General features: G+C 47.0%; 1 protein-coding gene across 1 annotated transcript in view; it reads left to right on the forward strand.

Moving 5' to 3' along the window:
* MAN2A1 (mannosidase alpha class 2A member 1) overlaps positions 1-26801 on the forward strand; it is a 652784-nt gene that overhangs the window by 101246 nt on the left and 524737 nt on the right. The window contains exon 4 of the mRNA XM_069226405.1: positions 10184-10355. Coding sequence (XP_069082506.1) covers positions 10184-10355 — 172 coding nt within the window. The remainder of the gene's footprint in view (positions 1-10183; positions 10356-26801) is intronic.

Raw genomic sequence — 26801 nt, forward strand, 5'->3', positions numbered from 1 at the left:
CTCTCCAACCCCAGCGCCGGAAACAACGACATCACCCCCTCACAAGACCTCTGCGACTCACTCGCCTCGTTCTTTCACCGCAAGATCGCCGACATACACAACAGCTTCGGCGCACAGACCTCGCACCCAACCACCAAACCGACGCCCCCCCAACACCACCCTCCGCGCCTGGACCCCGGTCAGCACCGAAGACACCATCCATACGATGAACACCATCCATTCCGGATCACCAACCGACCCATGCCCCCACCACGTCTTCAACAAGGCCGACTCCGTCATCGCACCCCATCTCCGGGACATCATCAATTGCTCCTTCAACACCGCCACCTACCCGGAGAGCTGGAAGCATGCCGAACTCGGCGCCCTCCTGAAGAAACCATCAGCAGACCCCACCGACCTCAAGAACTACCGCCCCATCTCGCTCCTCCCGTTTCCTGCCAAAGTCATCGAGAAGACCGTCAACAGACAGCTGGCCGCCTTCCTCGAGACTAATGGATCCCTCGACCACTCACAGTCCGGCTTCCGAGCCAACCACAGCACCGAGACCGCCCTCATCGCAGCCACTGACGACATCCGAGCCCTGCTCGACAACGGGGAAACAGCGGCCCTCATCCTCCTGGACCTCTCCGCAGCGTTCGACACTGTCTGCCACCGCACCCTAGTGCAGCGCCTCAGCAACATCGGAATTCAAGAGAAGGCACTAGAGTGGATCATCTCGTTCCTCACCGGAAGAACCCAGAGAATCCGCCTCCCCCGTTCAGATCCGAGGCCACCGAAGTCATCTGCGGCGTACCACAAGGATCATCACTCAGCCCCACCCTCTTCAACGTCTATATGAGCCCCCTAGCAGCCATCGCACGCCATCACAACCTCAACATCATCTCCTATGCCGACGACACCCAGCTGATCCTCTCCCTCACCAACGACCCAGCCACCGCCAGAACCAACCTGCACGAAGGGATGAAAGACGTAGCCGAGTGGATGATGAACAGCCGCCTGAAACTGAACTCAGACAAGACGGAAGTCCTCATCCTTGGATCATCACCCTCTGCCTGGGACGACTCCTGGTGGCCCCCTGCCCTGGGCAGCGCACCCAAACCAACGGACCACGCTCGCAACCTGGGCTTCATCCTGGACTCCTCCCTCTCGATGACCAGACAAGTCAACGCCGTCTCATCATCATGCTTCAACATCCTACGCATGCTCCGAAAGATCTTCCGATGGATCCCCACCGAAACCAGGAAGACGGTCACCCAGGCACTCGTCACCAGCCGACTGGACTACGGTAACACCCTCTACACCGGAACCACGGTCAAACTACAGAAAAGACTCCAACGCATCCAGAACGCCTCCGCACGCCTCATCCTTGACATCCCCCGACACAGCCACATCTCCGGACACCTGAGAGACTTGCACTGGCTCCCCGTCAGCAAGAGAATCACGTTCCGCCTCCTCACCCACGCACACAAGGCCCTCCACGACCTGGGCCCCAGGTACCTCAACAACCTCCTGACCTTCTACACTCCCACCCGCCAGCTACGATCGACCAGCCACGCCCTCGCCGCCGTGCCACGCATCAGAAAAGTCACCATGGGAGGAAGATCCTTCTCCTACCTGGCAGCCAAGACTTGGAACTCCCTCCCCATCCACCTCCGTCTGACCCAAGACCACCTCTCCTTCAGGAAGCAACTCAAGACCTGGCTGTTTGAGCAGTAGCGGGTCCCCCCTCCCCCAGCGCCTTGAGACCCTCCGGGTGAGTAGCGCGCTATACAAATTTCTTGATTGATTGATTGATTGCTTCTTCTTCCAGTTTGCTGCCAGTGCAAGTTTAGCAGCTCCAAGCCATAGCTACAATATTGCTCTATGCCTTAAAGTTTGACGTTTTAGTGAGTCATCCCACAGTCCAGGAACACCTTCATTTTTAAAGACATCTTCCACTAAACAGATAAAAATATGAGGGGTGTAGAATTTAACAAAATATCTACTGGTCCACGGGACAGGTTGCATAATAAATCTACTTGTCGTGTAAAAAACAAAAAAAATAAAATCCACTTGACCCTTTGGTGACAATGTGTGCAGCGACAAATAGTGGCAGCAATTTCATTATATAAGAGCTCTGATAATACTGTATCTGAATATGTCCAGGCTCATATGTTAGTAGGGTTTGAATACTAGCAATTTTCTTCTTTTGCCACCTGTCCACAGATCACATACTGGGGCTGGAAGTAGCTGTGAGCAATAGTTCAAGGAATCGAATGCCCTTTTGAATCTCTGCAAACCTACTAAGTTGCATGTTTTTTGGGGAGAGGGGGAAGGGTATTCACCAGTCCTTTTCCCATACTTAGAAAGGTTTGCAATTTACACCTGACAAGTGCAGAATTAAAGTGTATTCCAGGGTTAGGAAACAAAAAAGTGGTTGGCGTAAAGTGAACTTGTAAACGCTCAACAGACATTAGCATGAACAAATCTATGCACGCATTTTTGCTTGTGCTAAAATGCAGTTCACACATATTTACTAGGGGTTCTGGCCTTCTTCTGTACATTTTTGTCAGTTCACAAAAGCGATAAATCTGTACTACTGTAAGGACATATCCCATGGTTGCACTTTTGTGACTTTCTTTAAGAATTGGGCACCTAAGTAGGTCTGAAATTAACCAAGACTTTTTTGTTTTTTATTAAAATTCTATCTATCAGCTGGCTTCACTGTGTGTGACAGCATTCTGCTCTTTCACAAGGAGCATATATACACACAAATTAGTTTTGTTCACTGCCAAGGACTTCTGAGCAAAGTGTGTTTTTTGAGACCCCAATTTTTTGTTTTTTCCGCCAATGTTTGTTGTAATGTTGTGGGCCTGGCAGATTGCACAACAATAAAAGTTTACTAAAACCATGTCAAAACAAGACACACATTGACAAAACCAAAAAGCTGGCCACCAGTGTTGGACCTATTGGCTTTGACAATGCTTGTTTATTTCCATGCTTCCCATAATCTTATTAAACAAGATTACACTGATTTTCCATTATGAATATTTTAACATGCATCAACACATTTTACTAAATGATGCTTCGAAGAAATGGTACCAAAAATATACAGTAGTTTAGCAACACTTTTTCCTTGTTGCCTTCTTTTATGAACATTTTATTTTGAAATCAAAGAATCAAACTTGCTTTCAAGCTTCTTCAGATATTTGCATCTGATCAGAAAGCATTCTGGGAGCATTATAGGTATCTTCATGTTGTTAAACGTCACAAACGTATGTACACATTTTTATAAAAGAACCACTCTCAGTAGTGCAGTCCAAGCTTCCAACATTTCCTTAAAGCGCACGCCCTAATAATAAAGGCTTTGCATTAAAGAACCGTAAATACATGGTTGAAGAGCATTAACATATGGACCCAACTATTAACTTAAATGCAGAGACTGCCCTTCCCTGTTCTATAATGTGGTACTGTAAACTGGCAGCCAGATGCTTTGTGCTGCTCGGGGCTGGGACTACTTGGAAACTTGTCGTCATTGACCCCAAAAAATATATCCTGAGTGTCGGGCTATAGGAATTCCATAACTCTGCTCTAATATGTGAAAGTGTTTCACCTTAATACATGAGCTTATATCTCTGAATTGAGAGGCATTTATTAGAAGTGATAATTTTCAAACTTGAACTTAGAACTATTCATGCTGCCCGTCCTCACAACAATGCCACTAATGAACCACGTGGTACATCATTTGTTAGTGCACCCTGTTTGTGGCCTAGATTGTTGTTATAACTGGAACAACAGTATAGTTTCATAAATTAAACACAAAGATACAATTTTGTACAGCACGCTTTCTGACCTCATGTTTTTCAAGGTGCTCTCATATGTGGTAATGAAGAAAACGGACACAAAGTGAAATAAAACAAATGCCTAGGATCTCAAAATCTGTTTAAGTGGGGGAAGCCACAATTTATCCCAGGTTTTCTAGTTTCACAATTTCCAATTCAGCCACTAGATGACTATCTTCTTCCCTTTCATGTTTACATAAAAAATTAATGCTTTGTCTTTAATTCTTGGTGCATATGGTTACAGTGTGGGTGGCAGACGTAAGCAACATGAAGTTTCGGTTTGTTGTCCGAACCATTTCTTTGTTTGGTTTCCACCTGCGCCCACCTTACACCATCCCACCCCAGCCCTCACCCTGCTGGCATCAATGTGGCCCCTGGGCTTGCCCAGACCATAGTTTATAGCCTCTGTAGATTGTTTGTGAGTACCTATGATCTAGAGTGTACTGTTCTTGCACCAGATTGAGTATGTACATCCTTCAATGTAAAGATGTAAAAGAGTTGCAAAGGCACATCCACATTATTTTCTTACTGTGACAATTCATTTTTAGTTCATTTTTAGTTAAATACAAATGTCTGTCACTGTTCGATTAACAGGCCCTATGGCAATTGCTCTGTAGGTTTCTGTGCTAGTTTGTTTGATTTTGTGTGGTTGGGAGCTGTTAATATCGGGTGTGTAGAGATCGTACATTGACCATATGTTCTCCAGTAGTGAATCCTTCAAAGTTTTACATACTTGTGTTATTCCTATCATTAAGCTGGGAATCTTGGCACAATCATACTATGCAGTACAATGCTAGACATAGCTTGGAAAAGCTCAATGCTGTCCCATTGCTAACCAGTTCACATCATTTGAAAAGACCCAAACTCCAACCAATCCAAAAGCAGGTTAGGCAACAGTGTTCCTCTCAAGGGTCTCCATACTTAAGATTTCTTACAGCATGTTATGTGAAGGGAACCTCCCTGAACTCTGCTCAGTTTGTATTTTCCCAGAAAGTGATTGAGTTCAATGTTTGCACACAAATAACATAAAACAGTTACAACATTTATGTTTTATTTATGTCAGACACTTCAGAAAAATGTATTTTCAAACCTTGTGGCTCCTGGCTTTGAGGCTTCACTCGAATGACCCTCACAAGCATTCCCTCTGTTGCTTTATCCAAAGCATAAAGCAAAGTATTGTAAGTACTGCATTCATTTTTCAAGTAAAACTCTGAAAGACAGAGAAGTCAGATTATTACTATGGATCCAGAAGGTAAAGGCTAAATGAACCCAGTCTTCAAAGCATGAACAGGAAAATACATCAGAATATTTTAAGAGTGTTGACAAGAGAGAATGTCCCTAAGAGAATGATTTGTCCACAGAACCTACCAAAAATTTACACTGGGGCATGAAAAGAGACTGAGCCCTGCCTTATATGTTGTGGAAGTTCTTAAAAAGAAGGATTCATCATTAAACCCTGAAAGACCTAGATCTGAGCCTTAAATACATTCACTCAAGGTACAATCTCATGAGAGTTCTAAATCTGGAACTAAGACACCATCGACGGACCCCTCTTCGATAAAGCATACCTTCTCTACCCCATCTATAACCACAACAACTTCTTCCACAACGACAATCAGCATCAGAGATTTCTAAACTGAGGTCCATACAGGCATTAGAAGAACTGTACTCCTATGACCCATAAGGTGATTAATGCTATTATCCAGAACATATGATGAAAGAACCCTAAGGCATTGATAATAGATCTCTGACTCATGCTTGCAGATTATTACAAAAGGTTTCCTCAACCATATGGTTCTCAAGGTCCTCCTCGTCTGTGCCACTTCCCACACATCTTCACATACTCCTCATCTGGCAAATTCTTTAAAGAGCCTAAGAATAGAATTGAGGCCTCAGGATCTTCGCCCACAGCCCATTCCAGCAATTACCATTGAGGATGGAGATTCTGATGATTATCCGGAAGAAGGTAGATGCCCACAGGACTCTTCTCATGATGAAGGCTGAGAGTGGGACACAAATGTGGCACCAATGTCAGCGCGACCTACTCCACAGTGGTTAGTTTCCCTCTGGACCATACTGGGGGCTTTTCATGCTCTATTACAGAGGACTTTAAAGAGATTCGAATTTCCCATTCCAATGAAACAGTCTGCCTGTTTTCTAAATTATTTTTAAGAATTAACTCGGTAAATGCTGTACTGATTATAGATTTAATCTAGACAAAGGGCCTTAAAATAACAAAAAACTATACTACAGTGTCAGCGGTTGTACCTTGCCTGGATAAGAAATATAAAACTCTGGATGATTCTCCCATCCTCCTTGTCTGGTTTCTGTTGTCATGCAGACAGTACAGCGGAGTGGGAGAAACCCCGTAACACCCTGTTCATCTCCGCCTGACAGAGAGGGTAGAAGATTATACAATGTGGGCAGGAGGTTTTCCTCAATGGCAGCAATCACCTTCAGAGCATCTATCTCTGGCGATTCTAGGGAGATATAATAGGCAGATGTCGTCTTACTTAGGTGCCTATCTTGAATCCTTGCAGGAGGATATAAGGAACAAAGACAAGGCTTTTCTACAGAAAGGAGAAAAAACATCTGCAGAAATCATGGACGCAGCAATGGATGTTGCCTCCAGTGGCTTCCATCAGCTTACCGGGTTGGCAGTCTTGAGAAGACAAGGATGGCTTAAGACTACCTCTTACTGGCCTGAAGTACAAGCTAAAATCTTGGATCTGCATTTTGATGGAGTGACTTTACCCGCAAACATGTCAACAGTGCTTTACAATCCATAAAGTCATACTCAGAAAGAATGAGTCTCGGAGGGTCCTTCAACAACATTGATTTAAGGTCTTTCACGAAGCATAGGGAAGGGGGCAATTTTCCTTCTGGGGAAATGTTCAGCCCTACAGATAGCTAAACCAACATATCCAACAGGGTTACCATGAGCAGTTCACTTAGCAAACATATAAACCACCAATATATGCACAAGGACTTCCTCGCAAAAAAAAAACTGCAACTCAACAGAGAGGTCAAGCTACATCAAAGTATCAGTGATGTTTTCCAGGTGCCAGTCACAATTTCCCATCTACTGGGCGTATGAGTCTCTAGTTACTACAAAAACTGCAAATCTGTTACCTCAGACCAGTGAGTCCTGGTCCAAGTGCTGAATGGACACACCATAGAATTTATTCAAAGACCACCTTAAAATCCGCCTTGAAGAAGTTCTCCTTAACATCTTCGTCTATTACAGTTGGTTATTATTTTGCTATTTCAAAAAACGTCATAGAACAAGTTTCGTATTTAGCGAAATATAAGTTATATTCAAATGTTTTCCTCATCAGGAGAAAAACAAGGAGAGCGAAGACCAATCCTCGATTAATGGCAGCTAAACAAGTTTCTGAGGAAGCAGCTTTCCATATGGCAACACTGCAAGAAATACTTCAGCTGCTCAATGAAGGAGATTAAACAACATCTTTAGGTTGCCTCAATGCACATTTCCTTATTGCTAGATTTTCCAAACACTGCAAGTATTTAAGGATCAACATGACTGGCCACCATTACCAATTTAAAATTCTTTCTTTTGGCCTCAAGGTTGCTGCACGAATATTCACCAAGTGCATGACCCTAATTGCAGCTTTCCTGAGAAGAATGGGACACCCAATATTCTCACATCTCAATGATTGGCTGTTATAAGGGCCCTCTCCCCAAACCACCAGAAACTCCACAACAGCCTGTCTGCAGTTAATAATCAATCTAGGTTTGACTCTCACCAGGGGATAATCTTCCTGAAAACCCAACAAAAGAAGAACCTTTCTTGGCCCTGTTCTGGATTCCCTATCAGATAACGAGCACTGTAGTTAGTTGACCAGGCCAACAAGCTTTAAAAAGTCTCCCTCTTCAAATCATTCCTGGGAATGGTGTCATCTTGCATTCCCCTAATCCCTCTCCATAGAAGACCTTTCCAGGAGGAACTAGACAATCATGGGCACAAAGCCAAGATTCCCTCTGTTGTCTAGCCATTTTAGTTATAGCTCCATGCACGTTATTTTAACGCACTAGGCCGCTGTGGCATAATCAAAATAATTCCAAGATGAAAACCTCAATACCTTGGTGGACGCAAGAAAAGAACACATAAGTGGATCTGAAATTTCTGAGCTCAACACCTTCATTCCTCATGAACTCAGATGCATATATGGAAGGCACAGTTACAGGACTTGGAAGTCTGAGAAGGATGGTCAACACAAGAAACCCACCTGCACATCATTCCTCTGTAGTTGAGTATTGGCATTGGGTCTTCAACCTTTCCTCCCCAGAATAAAAGGTTCCTCTATACTAATTAGCACATACAATGCAATGCTCATGTACTATATATGTACTAGCAAGGATGTACTGATTATTTCCCTTTGTGGGGGAGGGGTGTTCCATCTCTTTTAATGTTTATTGTGTGGGAATGTGTCTTTATAATGTAGTACCTGCACTGTGCAAGGGTGTTTTCAGTGCTTTGCTGTAATATGCCAAGTTGCATACTGAATGTGTTCTATATTGTTTACTCTGCTTAGATGTGTGTGTGGTTTTGTACTTGCGTGGGGAAGTATATAATGAATGTACTCCAGTTGTATTGTCTTGTGTTGGAGGACAACTAGAAATATTAGTTATATCTTCCTGTTTGTGTGCAGGTCCTCATGTGCATGGTGGGTGATGTGTTATATCCTGGATTAGTGTTGCATGCTGCGTGGGGCCCCACATCTTTTCTCTGAGTAGGCATCATATGCTGTAGAATGTGGTGTTAGTATTCAGTGTGTTTCACAGTTGCTTGCAGTTGGAGGGTTCAGTTGAAAGTGGTGATGCCAAAACGTGGTCAGGCTTTAGTGCACCCTACTGCATGTACCTTGTAAAAAGTAACTAAGAACAAAAAAGAAGCATCTTTTTTTAACAGATACCTGGACCTTCAGTTTGTTACGTGCGTTGTGATAAGATTGCAAAGCAGCAAAATGGCACATTGTGTAGGGACTGTGGGCTCTTGTGCTTGGGTTCGATCGTGTGTCAAACTACACTTGGGACTAGAACAGGTTGTTGAGCGAAATCAGTCAATCCTGAAAAAAGATTCTCAGTCCTTTCTAGGTGATAGTACTAAATCCTCTATACAGTGCAATTGAATCTAGTAACAAATAAGCAATGCTGCATAAGAAATGCATTCACATCTACCATTAGCTAGAATAACAGCATTTCTTTCTTTTAAAGATTAACTTGCTTTCAACCCATTTATTATGGATATGGCATTCTTGATCTGTAGGAGAACACTCCTTTACTGTAAAGGTAAATTATAGCCATATGCGATCTTTTGTATATCACCTTAACTGTATGTTGTGCTTGATTATTTTATTTTGTACTCGTTTTTGTTTCAAGGAATCTGGTGATTTTCAGTGTGCACCCCCTTGTCATTTTTGTATGCCATCATTAACTCTAAGGGCCATTGGTTATGGGTGGCCGTAGGTAGCCCTCTTTTGTAAATGTGATTTAAGGTCCATGCCTGCTGGTTGGGAATATGGAAAACATTTGAATCCACAGCGCAATGTTCGCTAAGAGCAGCCTCTCTCTTTACCGTACGAGGAATGCACAACACGTTTGTACCACACTGTGACCATTCACAAAACATTGACATCCTTTCACTTAAGTTATATTAAAGTTGCAGCAACCCGCTTGCAACTCATTCTGATCTTTTTGCTAATGCTGTTATGGAGGCCTGTATGGGACAGCATTCACTGTCAAAGGTTTTTATTACAATCTTGTGCCAAAAGTAAAAATATTAATTACTTAAAAAGAACAGAGATGACACGGAGGGTAGTAGAGAGAATGCAGCGATCTCCTGGCCTGCTGTATGCTCCCACAGTGCATGGGCCCACGTTAACAAAGTGGAAAATATTCCTCATGGTGAGGTGTCTGTATTTAATCAATGGTCTGCGTCTGAAGTTGTTGTACCAAAGCATTAATAAATGACATTGTGATTGGTAAAGAGAAGGGAACCCACATTTCATTCGCTCTCCTGAGTGAATTCCTCTCAGTAATATTTTGCTTACTGCGACTCATTCATTTCTGACTCAGAGTGGCTTTAGCACTTCGAGGCTTGTGATTTTGCATTCACAACGCATGTGATTTAGTGCATTTGCAGGCTTTGAACTGCAGTATTATTTACTATAACAGACCCCTAGTTTTATAGATATGGAACATTTTCTTCAGTACTAGGCATGTATTAAAAAATCTAAATATATGATCAGTGAAATAAATGTATTTTTTTCACTAGGGTACAGAAATATGTAGATCCTAAATAACCATTAAAAGTATTGTGCCTATATTTCTGTTTCTAGGTTGGGTGAAGACATTTGATGATTATTTTCGAGATCAGACACAGCATATCCTCAATAATATGGTGACCAAGCTTCAGGAAGACAGCAAGAAGAAATTTGTGTGGGCTGAAATATCTTATTTTTCAAAATGGTGGGATGGACTTGATAGCCAAAAAAGAGATGCTGTAAAAAGGTTTGTAACAACTGATTATACTGCACTTAGCAGTTTTTTGCACATTGATATATATGAATATTAAAATTGTGTTTATTAGGGAATTTTGCAATGAACAAACAACACAATAAAATAGGACTTCAATCAGGGTACAAGGAAGTGGATTATGTACATAAATCCAAAGTGTATTGAGTGCAGCTGGGAATGAGGAGATGTGGGGGTCCTTACCAGTTCAGCCACCACAGACTCCCCTCCACCCCCCCTTCCACATGGTGAGAGCCAGCGCTCTCAAGGGCCTGAGACAAAAGCCTGCACTGGGCAGAGGTGTGACCTCCTTTCCCAGGCAGGATGGATATTCCAGGGTGGGAAGCTTCAAAGACCTTGCCGCCTTTGTAATGCAATTCAGGTCTCTCCAGATGGTGGAGAGGACCAACCCCCTGTCCTTTACCCACTTCTGGTGGCAGCACAGGAGGGAAAATTAGTTAAATTGGGAGGAGTGCCCAGGTTATGCCAGTCCCAGCCCTGAGGTGGATGATCTGAAGTGGACACTACTTTCTGAATTCATCCATCTTGTTTGGTAGGAATTAGGCCACTGGGGTTATGCCCACTTTCCAGCAGAAGTGGTTATAAGAAGGGTGTAGTTCACCCTAAGGGGTGTCAGCCCATTGGCTACTGCCTGGCACTCCCTGTTACACCCCTAAATTGAGTTTTAGATGGCCTCCCTGGCCCCTAGAACTTGGAATTTGACAACCTAAGACTTGGACAAAGAAGATTTGCACCCGCAGAAGAGGAAAAGAAGAAGCTGTTGACCTAGAACCATCCCCTCCGGCCTGACTGCTGACCCCAAAGGATCCTGCATAAGAAACCAACTCTTCCAGCCTTCAATAAAGACTCAAGTCTCCCATGGGCACTTGACTTGCCCTGCAACAAGAAACTCCAAAGAAAACACTCTACAGTTGCCGGACCCCGGAAACCCGACACCAGAAGTGACCACTGCATCCGTTGTCCACAACCTGAAGTGAAGCCATCCGACGGTGCCTACGCTGGTCCCCAGCTGCCGAGAGATCGAGTTCAGTGTGGTCTCACCCATCTTGGACTCTCCTGAGACACCTACAGCTTCTGCACGCAGCCTTCCTCTCCTACAAGCTTGTGGAGAGAGAAAATCCGATGGATATACCAACCACTGCATCCGTGACCCCTGACCCCAACTGAGGTAGGTCACTGTTGCCAATGATGTCTCCGGGCTCCTAAGAGCTTGAGTCCACCCTTGGTCCTCCCCTGCGGGACTCCCCGACGGCTCCTGCAGCCTCAACATACAAGACCCCCTGACTGCGAGTGCTCCCAGACTTGAAAACCAGACACCTAAAGACACCCCTACACCCATTGCCCCTGGTCACAGGAGAAGAGGTCCAAAGGTGCACCTACGTCCCTGAGCACCCAGAGTCTACTACCTACCTGTTTGTGGTCCTTGACAGGCTTTCCAGCCAAAGCCTGCAGCCTGTTAGTCACTGGGTCAAACTCCCATAGGAAACCATTGGATACCTGACACCTTACTGTATGTCTTCACCTGGCTGCCCCAGTGCTACATGGTGTGACCTGTTGGTGTGTTTCTGATTAGTGCCCAGTACTTACCTTAACTCACTGAGATTGGCTTCATATTTTGTTGTTAACCCAGTGTTTGCTGAACATTGTTTTTCCTCTGTAGGATAACATTTAGAGAACTCTGAAAATTCATTTTTGAAACGACAACGTATGTATGCTTAAAAGTCTATTTACCTGATTATGAAGTTCTTGGGTTTGAAACATACATAAAAATAATTATTTTTCTAAATTGGTCTCAGATTTATTCATTGAGTATGCGTCTCATTTAATGCATCTGTGAGTTATACAAATGCTTAGTACTACCCTCTGATAAGCCTAACTGCTCCCCCACATTACCACAAATAGAGCATTACTCCTATCTACTTTTGCTTCTGCAATACCAGTTGGGGATCCACTGGACTCTGCACAGCATACGTAATTTTAGTACACTATATAGAGAGCCAGCTTCCTACACTCAATTTCTAACATGGTTGGTTTTGGCAGTAGAACAATTTTGTGCTCCTTTCAGCAATACTCCGTATTACTGCATCTGGTGTGCAAGGAAAGAGGAGCTTAGTGAGGGTACACCGAGAGCACCAGAGATGTGTACTGGAGCTGGTCACCAACTCTGGGTATTTGGATTTCTCATTATTTGATATTATTTAGTCTCCTTTTGGTGTTTGCTGTTGAACCTCTGCAGTAGTGGCATAACAGATAATGACAAGGCCCTCCTGCAGAATGTGACGAGGGGTCACAAGTCTCCTGTATTTTAAGAGATATTCATTGGCATTGGAGGGCCCCATTCATTGAAAGGTTAGGGGGCCTTTTGGGAGTTTGGGGGCTTATGTTACAGCCCTGCAGTGCAGAAAATGTAACAGACTCCGTTATTGTGCATTTAACAAGGAATAGGTGAGGCCTTTGTTTAGATTATCCCCGCCTATTCCCTTTGTGAGAAGCAGTCTGCAAATTTGTTTCATTTAGAGCTTACATTCGTGACTGGAGGAGTCCATTGGATATTATTTAAAATTGCTGCTTGTTAGTGTGCATGTGCTGCTATCTGTGCTGCTACATTGTACTAGTGTACACTTAATATCTAATTGATGATGTTTTCTGAATGCAGCATTTACTCTTGAATGAGACTGTAGGTCTGTTATTGCTTCAGAATTTTGTGCTAAAAAACCACAAAGACTGTAGGTCTGTTATGGCTTCAGAATTTTGTGCTAAAAAAACACCAACGTTTGCTCAACTTTTAGAGGGGTGGGGGGCGTGGCCAAGCAACATGGCTGGCGGGATGCACTCCTAGTGAGCTCCTGCTACCGGTGAAATCCTCAAGGGACCCTGGGGTACCCAAGACAGCGGGGACCCTCCTCCTGCAGCCTGTGCCAAGGCAGTGGTCGCGCGCCTCCCTTGGGCCGTGCAGGAGACGACGGAGCTCTCGTCGGAGTGCCGGGCGGCGCGTCGGCGGCGCAGCTGGTTCTGGGGGCTCGCGGTGACGGTGGCCCCCGTCCTGTGCGGAGTGCCTTCTGAGCCCCGAGGAGGGTGTCTGCATTAGTGGGGGCTCCAGCGGAGTCGGCTGGGCCCTGGAGGGCTGCGCGAGGGCCTGAGGTGCGCGGAGGTGGTGAGTGAAGGGCTCTTCTGGACTGTGCGGGAACCGGCTGCAGGGCCCTTTGCCAGGTGCGGCCCTGGAGGGCGGACAGCTCATCTCGAGCTGCTGACCTGGATGGGCCTGCTGGATATGCAGCCCCTGGCCCAAGGTGAAGGTTGCCTGGGTTTGGAGATGAGTGGCGGCGTCCTGTAGGGGTAACTGGGGGGCCAGCTGGAACCCGGGAAATCACGCTAGGACCTGCAGGACTGCGGTAGCTGGTTGGCGTGCACCAGTGTGGGTGTGTGCGTTGGTGGGCCCTGGACCTACATTGTTTTTCTCTCTCTTCTTCTACATTTTTGATCCTTTTGGCTCCTACCTGTGACTGCCTTGAGAGAGGTCCTCTACTAATGGGGATATCTGCGGCCTCTGCACTGGCCACCTGCTGAAATAGTGGAGGATAGTGGGACCTGACGTGTGGTCAGCAGCAGACACTGTTTCTATGGCACTTTGTTTTCAAGACCTACTTGGCGCCTCCCTGCTACACTTGGAACTGGGTCACAACCCTGGTCCGGGTGTGGGACGGAATGGGGCGGCATAAGCGGACAGATGCATCACATGGTAACATGGAGCAATATACTACCACGGTGCCACTGCCGCAGCACCCGGCCAGATCAGAGGTGAGTAGAGATGATATGAGGGTGCCAATGAATCCCGAGGAACCTTCATGCACTGAGCTGCTTGCGGCCATCCAGGGCTCTAGGGTGGCACTGGAGGGTAGAGACTGGCTGCGGAGGTCAATCTGCTTCGGGCGGAGCTCCGGAAGGTGTCTGACAAGGTCAAGGTGGCAGAGGGATCTATTTTGGAGCTACAAACAGAGGTGGGGGCCTTGTGGAAACAAATGGTGCATGCCAACTCCACAGTTGGACGGCTGGAGGCGAGGCAAGGCTGGAGGACGCAGAGGGGAGGTCCTGGCGGAACAGTGTCAGGTTGCTGGGCTTTCCGGAACGTGCGGAAGGGTCCGCTACGGAATCTTTTGTTGAGAGCTGGATCAGAGATGTGCCGCAGCCAACTGGGCTATCTTAGGTTTTTGTAGTGGAGCGCGCACATAGGGCTCTTGTTGCGCCCCCCCCTTCCTGGCAGGCTGCCCAGGACTATTATTGCCTGCCTTCTGAAATAAAAGGATCGCGACTGTGTGTTGCGGGCCGCATGTGAGTCTGATAAGGCAATATACAAGAACTGCTAGATATCCATTTATCCTGATTACACAAACAAGGTGCAGAGTTCTCGTAAAGGATTCATGGAGGTCAAGGCAAAACTTTGTGCCATGAACATTAGATATATGCTTCTGTATCCGGCATTCTTAGAGGTTATCTCAGGCGGGAGATCACACTTCTTTGATCGTCCGGAGGAGGTGTGGCGATTGCTGGAGATGTGGGACAAGGTAGCTCCGGGGAGGAAGAAGGGAACTGGAGGCATCGCTCTTCGGGCTTCTGGAGCAGAGCGTCCGGATTGGAGGTCACAAGAAGCTGGTCGGCCTCTTGGATGCTGGGACTGGCGGGTCAGCTGTGGACTCTAATCACAGAGTTGAGATACAGTAGGATGGAACAATGGCGGTAGTGTCTACTTGTCTGGCTGGGGGTATGGTCGTGGAGCGGGGGCTAAGAGCTGGGGGTGGCGGGATCCTGCCCAAGTCTGACTATGAGCTTCATGATTTAGGGTGCCAGCGCGCCTCTTTTTTTGCAGGATTGGTGACAACAAAGAAAGTATTTCTCTGGTGGAGGGCTGCGGCGCTAGTTTGGTGCAGGTCCTGATGGGGTCTCACTTAAGGATTGGACTGCATTGGCCCTCGGGAGTGCCGCTGTCACTTAGTGATTTAAGACCGGGGTGGTATTCGGTTAATCTGTGGAGGGAGGTGGAGGTAACTCAGCATGTGTGGTAGGACTTTCGACATGGTAAGTTGGGGATTAGGCTGTTGTTCTGGCAGCATTTATGGAATGGACTTACAGTATGGTCTGTTATGGTTGTTCTACTGTATGTGGGGCTTATGAGGGGTTTGATAGGTCACGTTCGTTAATGTTTAAAGTTTATTCAACAGTGCAGGTATCAGGTGAGATGTGCAATATGTCTTTTTCTTGTCTTACCACGGGGGTGGAACACAGGGGGAAGTGTTTAGTGGGGAGGGAGGACAACACTGTATCACTATGGGTCGTCAAGTCAAATTAACATGTTGACATGGAACCTCGGGTTGAAGAGCTACACCAAACGCTATAGAGTACACTCATTCCTTAGGAGGCATACGTTTCATATTGCCTGTCTTCAGGAAACACATGTGACTGAAGAGGAAGCACACAAACAGTCTAAGAAGTGGCAGTACAAATGTTTTCATCCTCCTTCTCTTCCTATGCACGGGGTGTGTCTGTGTGGGTGGCTCCTGGGGTTCCATTCACCCATGTATACTGTGAAGTATATGTCGAGGGCCGATGTGTTCTGGTAGAGGGCATGTTGGATAGCTCACCCATTGTTATCCTTAATACGTATGCACTTAGCACGGCTGATCACTCCTTCTGCACCAGAATACCTGAGATTTGGGGGGATAGTGTGGATGGGCCTTTGGTCTGGGCAGGGGATTACAGTTGTGTGTTGTATGGGGATCTGGACCGCCTTCCGCTGAAGCTGGGAACTAAGCCCCTGATGGTGAAATCTCTTACGGAAGTGATGACATATTTATATATAGTTGGAGGAAGCTGCACCCTGAGGGCAGGGAATACCCTTGACACTCCAGAACACATAATACTCATACCCGACTGGACAGGTTTCTATTGGGTGGTCTTAGTGCCTCACAAGTTATGGAGGCTACACATATGGGTAGGTTCTTGTCCGATCATGCATCAGTGAGGTTACAATGGGGTGCAGCAGCCACCTGTTCCGCGCGTAGTTGGTGTATGCCTGCTGACTTACTTACTGATGCGGGGTGTCGGGAAAGGGTGGCGGGAAAGTGTGGCTGAGGCCATAAAACAATATATGGAATTGAATTGGAATACAACACTGTCTAGGGGCCTGGAGTGGGAGTCTATGAAGGCAGTTATAAGGGGGCAGTGTATAGGCATGATGTGCGGGGTACGTAGATAATCGGAGCGGGATCTTACGGAACTGGAGGCGAAATTGGGGGATTTGCAACAGCAGTTACCGGATGCAAGAATGGCTGAACGGGAGGCGCTCAGGTTATACAAGGAGGTTAATAGTTGTTGGGATACGCTAAGCTGGATAACACTTAGAGGGTATAGGCAATGACTGCATCGGGAGGGAGATAAATCTGGCAAGCTTCTGGCGTGGATTCTGAAACAGGAGGTGGAGGCCCCTCCTATTTTGCAAATTAGGAATGCTGATGGTGAAATGCTCACAAGGTGCACAGATGTTCTACGGGAATTGGCTGCACACCTCCAAAGGGTGTCGCGGGCTGGTGTTGTACTACCTGAGGAAGGTGTGGGGGAGTTTCTGCAGCAGATGCTGCTTCCGCGCTTGGGTCCGGAGAGTAGGGATGCTCTTGAAACTGCGATTACTGTAGAGGAGGTGAGTGAGGCAGTGGCTGCAATGACCAAGTCCAGATCCCCTGGTAGTGATGGTTTTCCTGTTGAGTTGTATCAAACGTTTTCCTTGTCGTTCCGGGAGAAGCTCCTGGAGGTCTTTGAGGAAGCTCGAGTGCGTGGTATGTTGCCAGACACTATGCGTCAGGGAATTGTATGTTTGATGCTTAAGCGAGGGGGACCCAGGTGACCCCTCCTCGTATCAACCGCTTACCATGTTAAACAGCGATGTCAAGATACTCTGTAAGACTTAAGCCACCCGGCTCTGTGAGGTCATCCAGGGTCTAGTGCACGAGGACGAATGTGGGTTTATCCCTGGTCGTAGTATGTCCTATAATTTGCGTCGTTTGGCACATATTCTGCACGAGACCAAAGAAGTGGAGACAGAATTGGCGCTAGCGTCTCTCGACTTGGAAAAAGCTTTTGACACAGTTGAGAGGGGTAACCTTTTAGAGGTCTTGCAGGGCATGGGGTTTGGCCCCGGTTTCTGTTCTTGGGTGCGGTTGCTGTACACTGCTCCTACTGCACAAGTACAGGTGGGGGGAGAGCTCTCAAACACCTGGGAGATAGGCAGGGGCACACAGCAGGGATACCTGCTATCGCCTCTTTTGTTTGCTCTGGCGGTAGAGTCTCTAGTGATCTGGCTGAGGGAGGAGCTGGTACAGTGATGGGTTCAGGTGGGAGGGTCCACCCATGTTTTTGTACGGGATCCCCACATTTCTGTGCTGGTGCTACTGCAGAGGTTGGATGTTTTTGGGGGTGTATCTGGTCTCAAGATCAACAGGAAGAAGTCACTCCTGTTCCCCTTGGGGTCCCTTAGAGGATTTGCACAGGCTGAGCTACCTAAAGCTGGACTTCGGTGGGAGGTTGAGTGTTTCTGGTACTTGGGTATATGGGTCACTAACTCTATGGCTGCGCATGATAAACACAATGTTGAGCGAGTAGTTGCGGGCGTGGAACGCACGGTCTCCTTTTGGAACAGATTGCCTCTCTCTGTGATGGGTAGGGCTGCGGTGGCAAAGATGGTGTTTTTGCCATTGTGTTTATACTTGGTACAGAGCTCCTTGTATCCGTTGGTTGCCCAGCTCTTTCGCTGTTTAGATAGTCTTCTGATCTCTCTGATTTGGCTGGATCGACGAAGCAGGGTGACACCTGCTGTGTTGCAGAGGGATCTTGAGGGGGGTGGGTTGGCGATTCCTAGCATCAGATACTACTGTTACGCAGCACACTTGCAATATGCTGCCAAGTGGATGAGGGACTCTGATAATTGGGAGAAGAGGTTGTATTCTGGTATGTGCGATGGTTGGTCATTGGTGCATATATTGATGTCGGGGTAGATCTGAACCTGCTGCGCCTTACCTAATCAACATTACTGCTGGGATTTGGGAGCAGGTAGTTAAACATGTACTTAGACGAGCCCCTTTCGATAGGGAGCTGAAGATATGGGACTTGGCCCGATTTCGGGATATGGAGAGTTAATATTGGTAGAGGCCTGGAGACTGGGAGGATTTGAGGTAGCTGGGAATCTTTATCCCAATGGAGAGTTTCTATCCTTTACAGACACTCAGGATTTGTTTGATCTGGGCCCTGGTAAATTTTTGCAATATGCGAAAATGGTGATTGTGGCACGTGAGATCTGGAGTGTTTTCCGGTCGCCCCTGGGGCATCCTCGGTGCTGAACGGTCTGATTAACTGGGGTGAGGGGACGCGTTTGATTACTCGGTTTTATAAAGCCCTGCGGGGAGGATCAACCAGGTGTGATGAGTGTGGGACTCAGGGCATGGGAGTCTGATCTGGGGGAACCCATAGCGGATGCTGACTGGGATTTGGCTTCATCTTTGGTGCGTACGATATTGTGTACTCACAGGTTTAAGTTGTTGCATATTAACTTTGTACACAGAACGTATCTCACACCCGTCGACTAAACAGGATCGACCCGAACCATAGTGCTTGCTGCCCTAGGTGTGGTGCGTTTGGTGCTTCCTTCCTACACCTGGCCTGGGCTTGCAGGGCAGTATCTGACTTTTGGCAGGGATTGGTAGCAGCGATTGAGGAGGTCACAGGATTGGGGTTAGAGGCAGCGCCGATGACCTGTATCTTGGGAGTGCTGCGGAAGCCTCGTGGTCGGGGCATTCCATATAAACTGGCACAGCTAGCGCTAGTACTGGCCAAGCGTAGAGTAGCAATCGGTTGGATGAGTGCCCGGAACCCGATGATCTCCAGCTGGCGACCGGATTTATTGGAGTGTGGGGCAGCCGAGGAGCAGCATATGCGCTTGACACGAAGAGATGAGAAGGCACTTGCTGATAAAACGGCTTGGGGAACATTGTTGGAACGGTTTTCTAGTGGGGAGGACATAAGCTCTATAAGCAGCGAGGAGGATGAGGGGGGTGGCGACACACACCTCGCCCTCTGAATAGGTGGCGACCAACTGTGGTTTCGATACGCTCCTATATGCATTAGTTGTTTAAAGCATGGTCTAACAATGCTCTGGGTTGGGAAGGTAGGATGGAGGATAAGGTCTGTACAGTGGTTACAACTCTCTCTTGACTTTAACTCTGGTGTACATGCCCTCTGGTACTCTTATGTAATGATGATATATTGTCTTGCTGTAACCTGTACTGTACTGTATGTTTCTGTTGGTTTAAAAAAAAAATTAAACTTAATAAAAACAGTTTGGGTAAAAAAAACTTTTAGAGAGGTGAGTGCACTTTCTCTGATATGGTATACTGAAATACAAAGCTTGCTCGGGCTAGCACTATCAATCATCCAATATGTCTGGCGGGACTTGACAATATTCACTATTTTACCATTAATACCAAATTATTAACACACTTTCATATTGTACAATGTAGCCAAGCCACTATGCAAGTATTAATGTTCCCTAGTTCTGTTTCTACAGATACATGGTTTGTAGTAGAGAAAGCGGTAACCAACAAACTAGGCACAACTGATTCTGTTTCAAATATCGCTGAATGCACACAAAACTGGTCTGCTATCAGGGAGTCATATACATCTCCTACAGCTATTCCTGAAGCAAATCCTAGGAAGACCAGATATAATACTCTTAAGTATGCTGACTATCCGCTAAACTCCCTGCCAACATCTTTATAGTGTGCCATGTACAAAATTAATTTGTACTTTTAATGGAACCCCAGTTACAGGTTTCACTGCAACAAAGGGACACAGCTATTGGACCCTTTGGTGGTGAGCGAGGGTAGTCTCTTACATTGGAGATAATCAAGAGTTGGAGACCTTTGCAGATTCAGAGAGCTCCCTCTCCTCATTGTGTGTGTACAGCACAAAGCAGATGCTTGAGAGCATTATGAAAGAACTCAAAGGAATTAATAACGCACAGAGAGAACAGACCCCCCAACGTGGAGAATTTAACAAAGAAAATGAGACCTGGAGACTCGCCTCACCAAGATCGAAGATCAGGTAATTACCCAGAAAACCATACGTAAGCAGCAGCTTTATACCCTCACCTGGAATTGTGAAGATTCTGAAACCCAGTAAGGATAATTCAGTTTGAGAATTCTAGGGGTCTCAGAGAGGTGAAAACATGACAAAGCAATTTGTTAAACTTAATCACACTTTTATTCTTGACTGCTGTTGCCTTCCTCAAATCCTCAGGATCAGTGTGATGCTCTTTCTATTCAGCCTTCTCGGCTGCAGATGACTGTTTCTTGATATCTCGCAATGATAGTTAGATGTGGAATGATACTTACAAAGTCTGTCCCAGCAGATCTCTCCACCGTCTCTCCCTTTAGCCCATGCCTGCTCAGGACCATAAACTTTAAACAAAATATTTCATAATGGACAACCAGGTTAGAACCAGCTAAGTGGGCTCCGAACATAAAAAATACCACAAACAGACCAGCAGAGCTGCTCAAAACTGCCAGCTTACTAAAAACCATAAACTCTGTGCCTGTCTCTCACACTTATTCATCCATTACACTGCTAAGCGACATGTCCTATGACAAGGTGACAGCACCTTCTGTGGTCCTTACGCACGACTTAGAAACACTTCCCACTTAGGGTCAAAACAAAGACAATACACTTCTAACCACACACCCTACATAGTGTAGCATGCTACCCATGTAGGGAAGCACTTCAGCGGCCCGCATAGGGGTAGTAAGCTGTATATAAATATTGTAGTATAATACAGTACAGTTAGCAACCAGTTTATTACACTGGTTGCAAGCCATCACAGTCTGATCTGAAATGACAGTGTCCAGGGTTGTGGAATTTAATAAAATATCTACTTGTCCATTGGACAGATTGCTTATTAAAGCTACTTGTCCTGTAAAAAAAAAAAATCTGCTTGACCCTTTGGTGCCATTTAGTGTGGCTACAAATTATCGGAGCAGTCTCATAATGTAAGAGCTCTGGTAATAGCCTCTTTGATTATGCCAGGGCTTCTTTTATAGTAGGGCTTGAATACTTGCAATTTCAATCCCTACTATAGCAATTTCTTTATTTTGCCACCTTTCCGCATATCTACATACTGAGGCTGGAGGAAGCAGTAAGCAATAGATCCAGGGCTGGTATGCCAATGAGTCTGCAAACCTACAAACTTGCATGTTTTAAGGATTTTCACCAGCTCTTTTTTAATCTTTTTCCATAATGAGAAAGGCTGGAAATTTACTCCTGATAATGGCAGAATTAGAAGGTCTTCCAGGATTGGAAATAAGTGGTGGAGGGAAAGTGAACTTGTAAACGCTCAATAGATTTTCACATGAGCAAATCTACACATGCATATTTGCTCGTGCTAAAACACAGTTAAACATTTTGTAGGAGTACAATTTCCTGATCTACTTCTGTATGAATTAATGAAAGCCACTAATTCAAAGACATATACCATGGGTGCACTTTTGTGACTTTCTTAAAGAATTGGATCTCTAATTAGGTCTGGCATTAGCAGGCATTTTTTTTAATGAAACTTCTATTTCTCTCTGTATCTATCGGCTGGCTTTACTGTGAGTAATCACATTCTCCTCTTCCATAAGGAGCATATTGGCACACAAATTAGTTTTGTTCAGTGCCCGGAACTACTGTGGTAATCAGTGGCATAAAGAAACTGGAGGTGGCCCACCTGCAAAGAACATGGAAGGACCCCCCTCCAAACTCCCTCAACGCAGGAGCTGTGAGTGGGCCCCCTGAAGGGGAGCTGTGGGGCTTTTTTTACGCCACTGGTGGCAATGTGTGCTTTTTGAGACCAAAAAGCTTTTTTCGCTTTTTGCCAATGTTTGTTACAATGGTGAGGGCCTGGCCGCTCCCACAATAATAAAGGGTTACAAAAGCCATGTTAAAACAAGACACACATTGACGAAACCAATAACTCACAAAAAATGATCCATCGATTAGCTTTTCCAGTGCTTGTTAATTTTCATGCTTCCCATAATATTGTTGAAAATGGTTACACTGATTTACCATTTGGAATATTTTTGGGAAATACTATCATGCATCAACACATTTTTACTAAATGACGTTTCAAAGAAATAGCACCTAAAATTTCATAGTAGAGAAACTTTTTTTTTTCCTACTTGCATTTTTTTTCTGAACATTTTGTTCTGATGGATACAACTACCTGTGGATTCCTCATCTTATGAATTCTCCCAATGCGCCAGCATTCAATGGAAATTTTTCTTCCCAGCTCTCCACGTCAACGAGGACGTCACAATTGCCCGACTCAATGCGACTCCGCCTGACGTCATCGTGGCAATAAGAGGTCCTCGCCGGCGTGCTGACGTCAGTTCCCTTTTTTCCGTGCCTTCGAAGCATGTTTTTTTACCTAGCTCTTGGGAGTTACTGTTGTCGAAGGTGTTTAATTGTAGGTTACAATGTCTCCTCCTCGGAAATCCAGATTCAAGCCTTGTCGGGAGTGTGGGGGGGCGCATGTCGGTGACGGACCTGCACAATGACTGGCTGTGGTGCTTGAGTTCTGAGCATGATGTGGAGGAGTGTGGTTCATGCCAGAGAATGAACACAAAGGCGCTCAAGGAGTGGGAGGCCAAACTCTTTTTGGCCAAGGCGCAGAAGAAGCATAGGAGTCATCAGAGGTCTTCTTCCGGAAAATCCTCGAGGGCGCACAAGAAACAGCTTCGGCATGATTCCCGGCGTCGTTCGGATAGAGGTCGGTCCCGATCGAGGTCTCCATCAAGTCGGTGTCGTGCGACGTGGGATGTTAGTCCGACTGCGACTCCATCACCTCAGAGTCCTCAAGCTTCTCCGGCGCCTTCAGTCTTCGAGGTGGTTGGGCCTCAGGAGAGTCCTCGCTTCTTGCCTGGAGTGCAATTGGACGTTCCGGATCCGACGCCACAGGAGGAACAGGGGTATCCTGTTTCCCGGCTCTGGGTGCTGATCTAGCTGCATTTTTAAATGCCATGTTCAACATCTTTAACTCTATGGCCCCTCGTGGTGCACCGGCTGGTCCCACAGGTTCTTTGGCCTTTTCAATAGGCGCTCCAGCTCCATATAGACTGTAGCCGTTTATCCCCTTTTGCCCTGCGGAGGGTGTTGAGCTGGCGCCGATACTGTTGGTGTCGCCCAGAAGACCTTTGACGCCGGTGACTTCACCTGCGAGACCAGTGGTGCCGATGATGTCGCCTCATACGCTTTCGAAGCCGGTGAAGTGGGCCCGCGCGTCCTCGGCACCGTTAGATTCGGTTCTGGCGTCGGATGGGTCCGTGGAGCGGGGTGTGTCTCCTGGTCCGCGTCAGCCGAGATCTTCGACCTCGGTGAATTCCAAGTCGACGCCAAGAATAGAGGCCAGATTAGGGTCAAGGAGAAAGGCTCTCAGGCTTTTAGAGGAACAAGAGTATCAGAGACAACTCCTGGAGGAAGGACAAATTGCTGAGCCCCTGGGGGACTATCAGGGTTTTGACTCTGCAAGTGGACTAGACACTTCCCCTGAGTGGGATCTAGCCTCTCCTGGGGAATTTACAAAGGAGGCAGCCTCTTTTCATACAGTGATAAGGAAGGCGGCAGATTTTCTGGACCTCCCGCTACCATCTGCAGAGGTCAAGACTAATATCTTAACTGAGGTCCCCCATCCTGCTTCAGCTGCTGCGGAGGCACTACTGCCTTTTAATGATGCTCTTACAGAGCCTATTCTGGAAGTATTGAAGAAGCCTGTGACTTTGTCTGCTGTTAGCAGATCGGTTGCAAGGAGGTATAGAGTGGCTCCGGGGGACCCGGGTCCTGTCGAAACATCCGACTCCGGAGAGTTTGGTGATCCAGGCTTCATACTCATCTCATTCAGTTCCTGATTCCTTCCTTGGTACGCCTTTAGACAGGGAATCCAAGAGGATGGAGCAGTCTGCCAAAAAGACCTTTTCTTCATGTAGCATGGCCCTCAAATCTGCCAATGCGACTTCTGTTTTGGGCAGATATGTACATGCTCTGATGGACGTGGCCAAGGCTGTGCTACTGGATCTGCCTTTGGAGATGCAGGGACTCCTGTCGGATGCTCAGGCTGCTGCTACGCAAGTTATACAGTTGGGTCTGGACACTACTGACTGTGGCCAGAGCGATGGGCACTTCCATTGTCACCAGAAGATATGCGTGGTTGATGTCTTCTGGGTTCTAGACTGATGTCCAGACGACCCTCCTGTACCTGCCCTTTGATGGGGACAAATTGTTTGGGGCTAAAGCTGACTCTGCATTAGAGCGCTTTAAGGAGAGCAGGGCTACCGCCAAGTCCTTGGGCCTACAGGCTTCCATTGCCACCCCATTCAGATCCATTTGGAAGTTTAGAGGGTTCGGACGAGGAGCTTCCTTTCGTGGGAGACCCCAACCAGTAGGCCAACAATCCTCAAGTCTGCCCTATAGATCCTATAGCGGGTGGGGTAGAGTTAGAACAAGAGGGGCCACCCAGCACCCTGCCTCTTCCTCTTCCTCCTCCTCCCGGGGGGGGAGGTGCAGCAAGGAAAGCCGCCTTAGTTCTCCGCCCTTTACGTCTCCTGTTTCTCCTGTAGGGAGAAAGTTATTTCATTTTCTCCGCAGGTGGGAGTTAATCACGTTGGACTCCTGGGTCCTCAATAATGTGTGGCCAGGTTATGCCCTTCCTTTTTGGGAGTTTCCCCATCCCAACCCTCCCCGTCATCCTTTTGCACAGAAGACCATCTCCTGTTGTTACAGCAGGAAGTTCTAGTCCCGTTATCAAAAGGTGCAGTGGAGTTGGTTTCAGAGCAGGAAAGGGGTCAGGGTTGTTATTCAAGATATTTCCTGATCCCCAAGAAGGATGGTTGTTTGAGGCCTATCCTGGACCTGAGGGTTTTGAATTGGTTCCTCAAACAGGAAAAATTCAAAATGCTGACTCTAGCACAGGTGCTCCTTGCATTGAACAAAGAGGATTGGATGGTGTCTGTCGACTTGCAGGACGCTTACTTTCATATCCCTATTCTCAAGTCACACAGGGAGTATCTCTGGTTTGTGGTGGGGTCGCAACACTACCAGTTTGCAATCCTTCCTTCTGATGGATACAACTACCTGTGGATTCCTCACCTAATGAATACTCCCATGGCGCCAGCATTCGACGGAAATCTTCTTCCTAGTCTCTGCACGTCGACGAGGACGTCACTCTAGCCCACGCGACGCCGTCTGACGTCATACAGGCAATAAGAGGTCCTCGACGACGTGCCGACGTCAGTTCCCTTTTTTCCGTGCATTCAAAACGGTTATCTTCGAGGGAGCAACTGTTACTTTTGTGGTTACAGTGTATTTTTTGCTGCGTAGTCCTTCTCTGCAGTAATAATGTCGCAGAGAAAGTCGGGTTTCAAGCCTTGTCGAGAGTGTGGGGGCAAGATGTCAGTTACAGATCCTCACTCCGACTGCCTTTGGTGTTTGAGCTCCGACCACGACGTCTCAACTTGCGATTCATGCCAGCACATGAATCCGAAGGCCCTCAAGGAACGTGAGGCTAAGTTGTTTATGGCGAAGTCGAAGAAAGAAAAGCATCACAAGAAGTCTTCTTCGCCAAGGCATCGGCGTCATCGAGACTCCCGGCGCCGTAGAGATTCACGGCGCCATTCAAGCAAGGAGACTCGTTCCAGGTCGCCTTCGGATCGGCGCCGGAGGACTTGGGAGGTCAGTCCCACGGTCACGCCGCATCCGTCGACGCCGTTGCCCTCTCCGGCGTCACCGACTTCACTTGGGCAGGCGTCGGTGATTGAGGTGATGCAGCCTCTTGTGTTGTCTCCGGCGTCGCAGACGTCGAGGCCGGCGTCGGGGTCGCCTTCGATACAGGCACCCCAGTATCTGGCTTTTCCCACCCCTGGAGCCGATAGTACCGCATTCCTAAATGCGATGTATACCATCTTCCAACAGATGGCTCCAGGGGGTGCTCCGGCTGGTCCTTTGGCCTTTTCATTGGGTGATCCTGCGCCTCTACGGCTGGCACCGTTTATGCCCTTTCTCCCTTTTGGGAACGTGGGCTCGGCGCTGGTGTCGGCGCCGGTGGCCGCTCCGGTGGCTTCAGAGGGATTGGCCCCGGAGATTTCCATCCCGTCGACGTCGGGATTTCACCCTGTGACTCCGGTGGGTCCATCTGCTACAAGTTCTCTTCGTCCTGCTCTTTCATCGGCGTCGAAGTTGCCTGTGGCGCCGGACGCGGCGTCGGTTGCTTCTGGGGATCGGCGCCGATCTTCGACTTCGGCGGAGGCCCTGTCGACTCCGCGTATCGAGCAGAGGCTACATTCGAGGAGACGGGCTCTT

Source organism: Pleurodeles waltl, chromosome 1_1 (assembly GCF_031143425.1).
Source record: "Pleurodeles waltl isolate 20211129_DDA chromosome 1_1, aPleWal1.hap1.20221129, whole genome shotgun sequence".
NCBI classification, from domain to species: domain Eukaryota; kingdom Metazoa; phylum Chordata; class Amphibia; order Caudata; family Salamandridae; genus Pleurodeles; species Pleurodeles waltl.